Source organism: Monopterus albus, unplaced genomic scaffold, assembly GCF_001952655.1.
Source record: "Monopterus albus unplaced genomic scaffold, M_albus_1.0 scaffold29.1, whole genome shotgun sequence".
NCBI classification, from domain to species: Eukaryota; Metazoa; Chordata; class Actinopteri; order Synbranchiformes; family Synbranchidae; genus Monopterus; species Monopterus albus.
Window position 1 is genome coordinate 1,625,212 of NW_018127909.1, and position 4,085 is coordinate 1,629,296.

General features: G+C 48.5%; 1 protein-coding gene across 1 annotated transcript in view; it reads left to right on the forward strand.

The window, feature by feature from the left end:
- Positions 1–532: 532 nt before the first annotated feature.
- pcdh18a (protocadherin 18a) overlaps positions 533–4,085 on the forward strand; it is an 8,058-nt gene continuing 4,505 nt past the window's right edge. Inside the window, 1 exon segment of the mRNA XM_020596278.1 lies at positions 533–3,526. Within this exon segment, the coding sequence (XP_020451934.1) occupies positions 1,033–3,526 (2,494 nt within the window). The 5' untranslated portion in view covers positions 533–1,032.

The window sequence follows — 4,085 nt, forward strand, 5'->3', positions numbered from 1 at the left end:
GCGATTCGCCACACAGCTTAGCTGGCTAATACTCTCAGCCATGGACAGCTACAGATGAGGCGCATGTGGGAAAAAAAAGTCACTGAAAATACCTGGCACTAAGTGCATGTGCAAGGTGAGGGGGTTTGTCGGCTATCATTTAAGCAGAGAGTAGAGTGAGTCCACGGCATTTCTTTATTTCAAGGCATTCAGTACGTCAGTGAGTGCGTGCTGCAGCTAGTTGTGTCAGTTGTATGTTATATACTTTTAAGTGAGCCTATAAGGGATTTAAAGGTGGTGGCTGACATCGCTGATGATTTACGTGACTATCTTTGTTTTGTGGAACTGGAATTTAGACTCTTTGTGTCTCCATGCTGTCTGGCGACAACAGAACCGAAGCGAGAAACTCGTAAACCTTCCTGTGGTTTTATAGCAGTGAAAAACGACAGGGTATGCTCCTTGAATGAATGTTTTCTTCTCTGGTTTATTTTCTTCCCTGTCCATTGTAGTGGCATGGTCGTTACTCTGAAAAGTGGGGAAAGTGAACCCTCTTGCGCCTCCTTCTTCTCTCTTTTGGAGTTAGAGTGGCCACCAGCCATCTTTTGATTTAAAAAACGTTTGTCTTTCCCGGGATGTAAAAAAAGGGGCCGTGGCTGATGTACAGCTACTTGGTTTGAGGCGGGTTATTTTGGGCAAGTCTGTGTGCACGGGCGCCTCAAACGGAGAGAGGGAGCGAAGGGGAGCGCACGGCGCACAGAACAGACGCAGAGAGAGGAGGGAGAAAAGCGCACAGATCCAGCGGCTCTCAGCTTGTTCTGCCTGTATAACAAGGGAGCACAGACAGAAACAAATCTGGATGCTTTTACGGAAATCGGTGCAACTTGTGCCAGCTTGTGTTTACTGAACAAATCTTATTTTTTCTCTCTTGGCTCTGGCCAGAAACCAATGCAGCTGCTGACTGAGGGAGCGCAGCATTCAATAAGTTAAAACTGGAATTTTCCTGCACAGCATTTTGGAGCTATTTTCTGGGATCTGTTTTGGTGTTCCACAGAAATGCAACCAGGTAAAATGAGGGGACTCTTTTTGTCAAAAATGTTGAAAGTTTTGGCTGTTTTGGCGCTGGCAGCACAACACGTCACCGGTAAGACACTGAAATATCAGATTTATGAGGAGCAGAAGGTTGGTACAGTTATCGCCCGTTTGAAAGACGATGTTGCGGATGTTCTGGCTAAACTTCCGAGCTCAGTGTCGCTCCGCTTCAGAGCTATGCAAAGAGGGAGCTCGTCGTTCCTCACACTGCGCGAGCAGGACGGAGAAATCAGCATCAGGACCAAAATCGACCGTGAGAAACTCTGCGAAAAGAATCTCAACTGCTCTATTCAGTTCGACGTCCTGACACTCCCCACTGAGCACCTGCAGTTGTTTCACGTCGAGGTGGAAGTGTTGGACATTAACGACAACGCACCACAGTTTGCCCGTGCCGTCGTTCCCATTGATATCTCTGAGAGCGCGGCCGTGGGAGCGCGCATTCCCCTGGACAGCGCCACAGACCCCGACGTCGGGGAGAACTCACTGTACACATATGCCTTAGAGCCCAACAACTTCTTCAAGATTGACATACAGTCCAGGACAGACGGGGCTAAATATGCAGAGCTTGTGGTGCTCAGGGAGCTGGACCGAGAGGTGCGCTCCGGTTATGAACTTCAATACACGGCTTCTGACAGGGGCGTTCCCCCGAGAACGGGTTCGACTCTCCTCAAAATCAGTGTTACCGACTCAAATGATAACAGCCCAATTTTTGACAGGTCCTCATATGTCATAAATCTCCCAGAAAATTCACCTGTTGGAACTCTGCTCATTGACTTAAACGCCACTGACGCGGATGAGGGTACTAACGCTAAAATAGTCTACTCCTTCAGCAGTCACGTGTCCCCTAAAATAATGGAGACGTTCAAAATTAACCCCGACAGCGGTCACCTGACCCTCATCAGGCGTTTGGACTATGAGAGCATTAACTCTTATGATATTGATGTCCAAGCACAAGACATGGGTCCAAACTCCATGCCCGCTCACTGCAAGATCCTAGTCAAAGTGGTAGATGTGAATGACAACAAACCAGACATCAGCATCAATCTCATGTCCTCTCAGGGGAACGGGGACGCTGCTTATATATCCGAGGCTTCTCCTTTGGACTCGTTTTTAGCTTTGGTGAGGGTGGAGGACTTGGACTCTGGGTTGAACGGAGAGGTAGAGTGCAAACTTCATGGGCAAGGCTTTTTCAAATTGCAGAAGACTTATGAGAACAATTATATCATTCTGACCAATGTGTCTCTGGACAGAGAGAGGAGGTCAGAGTTCAGTCTGACAGTGGTGGCAGAGGACCGGGGGACTCCCAGTCTTTCTACTGTGAAACATTTCACTGTGCATGTAACTGATGAAAATGACAATCCACCACGTTTTGAGAAGGTGCGATATGAGATCTTTAAATCAGAGAACAATGCCCCTGGAGCATACCTGACCTCCATCATGGCCACTGACCCTGACCTGGATGCCAATGGACAGGTGAGCTACTCCATCTTGGAAAAGGGTGTTCATGGGAGCTCCATCTCCACTTACGTCACCATTGACCCCTCCAATGGCGCCATCTATGCACTGCGTACGTTTGATCGTGAGGATGTAAGTCGTATCTCATTTGTTGTGCAAGCCAAAGATGCAGGAAAACCACCACTTCTGAGTAATGCTACAGTTATTCTGAACATCCTGGATGAGAATGACAACCCTCCAGTCATTGTGGTCCCCCAGCTGTGGAACTTCACTGCTGATGTGCCTGCATCAAAGTTCACAGAGGCTGGACACTTAGTAACCGTGGTGAGGGCTACAGATCGTGACACAGGGGTCAATGCTGAGCTCATCTGCTCCATTGTCAGTGGCAATGAGGAGGGTTTCTTCCTTATCGATCCAAGAACATGTGAAATCCATGCCAATGCCAGCCTGGAGAACTTTCCCCATGAGCATGCAGAGCTGACGGTTGTGGTTCGTGATCAGGGAAGTGAGAGCCTCAGCGCTAAGGCAGTTCTGAAAATTACCCTCTATGAGAACATGGAGAACCATGTCCAGGTGATGGATCAGGGGGAGTCTTCTTTCGATGTATCCCTGAGTATCATCATCTCCCTGGGGGCCATCTGCGCTGTGCTCCTGGTCATCATGGTGGTGTTTGCAGCTCGCTGTAACCGCGAGAAGAAGGACACCAGGCATTCCTACAACTGCCGGGTGGCTGAGTCGACCCACCAGCACCATCCCAAGAAGCCCTCACGCCAAATCCACAAAGGTGACATCACCCTGGTGCCCACAGTGAATGGCACCCTGCCAATCAGAGCTCACCACCGCTCACCTTCAGCCACACCCCCCATGGACCGAGCCCAGATAGGGAGCCGGCAAAACCATCACAGCCGCCAATCACTGAACAGCCTAGTAACCATCTCATCCAATCACATACCAGAGAGCTTTGCCCTGGAACTGGCACACGTAACCCCACCAGTGGAGGTGAGCAGACTCTCTCTCTCTCTCTTTCTCTCTCTCTCACACACAAACACACACACAGAAGCAAACTGCTCACAGAAATTTCAAATGTGGTCCCTCAGTCCCTTTCCAAATTTTCTCCCTCTCTCCTTTCTCACTTTCTCTCGCTGACACACACATATTTATACACGCACACAACAGCCTTCTCATCCTCACACAGCTGTCTCCGTTTGAGCAAATTAACTCATCTCCATGTGTGACAGTGACTTAATCAACACTGCCCTGTAGTTCAAACTGACTCTCATTAGAACTGCTGATGATTATAGATGTGTCTTTGTCTTTACCTTGTTTACACCCTGTCAACATTACCTTCGTCATAACCACGACTCACCCCCTCAGTCATATGTCTCCATATTTATCTAGACTCACCCCCCCCAACCCCCACCCTTTTTTAACATCATCCATTTTGTCTCATTCATTTTCAGCAGCTTCTCCATCATCCATTTTGTGTTTACTCATCTATTATTTTGTCTTCTGTGTTGTCTCTCTCTCCTTTTTCCCCTCCTCTCTTTCCCATCATTTATTCA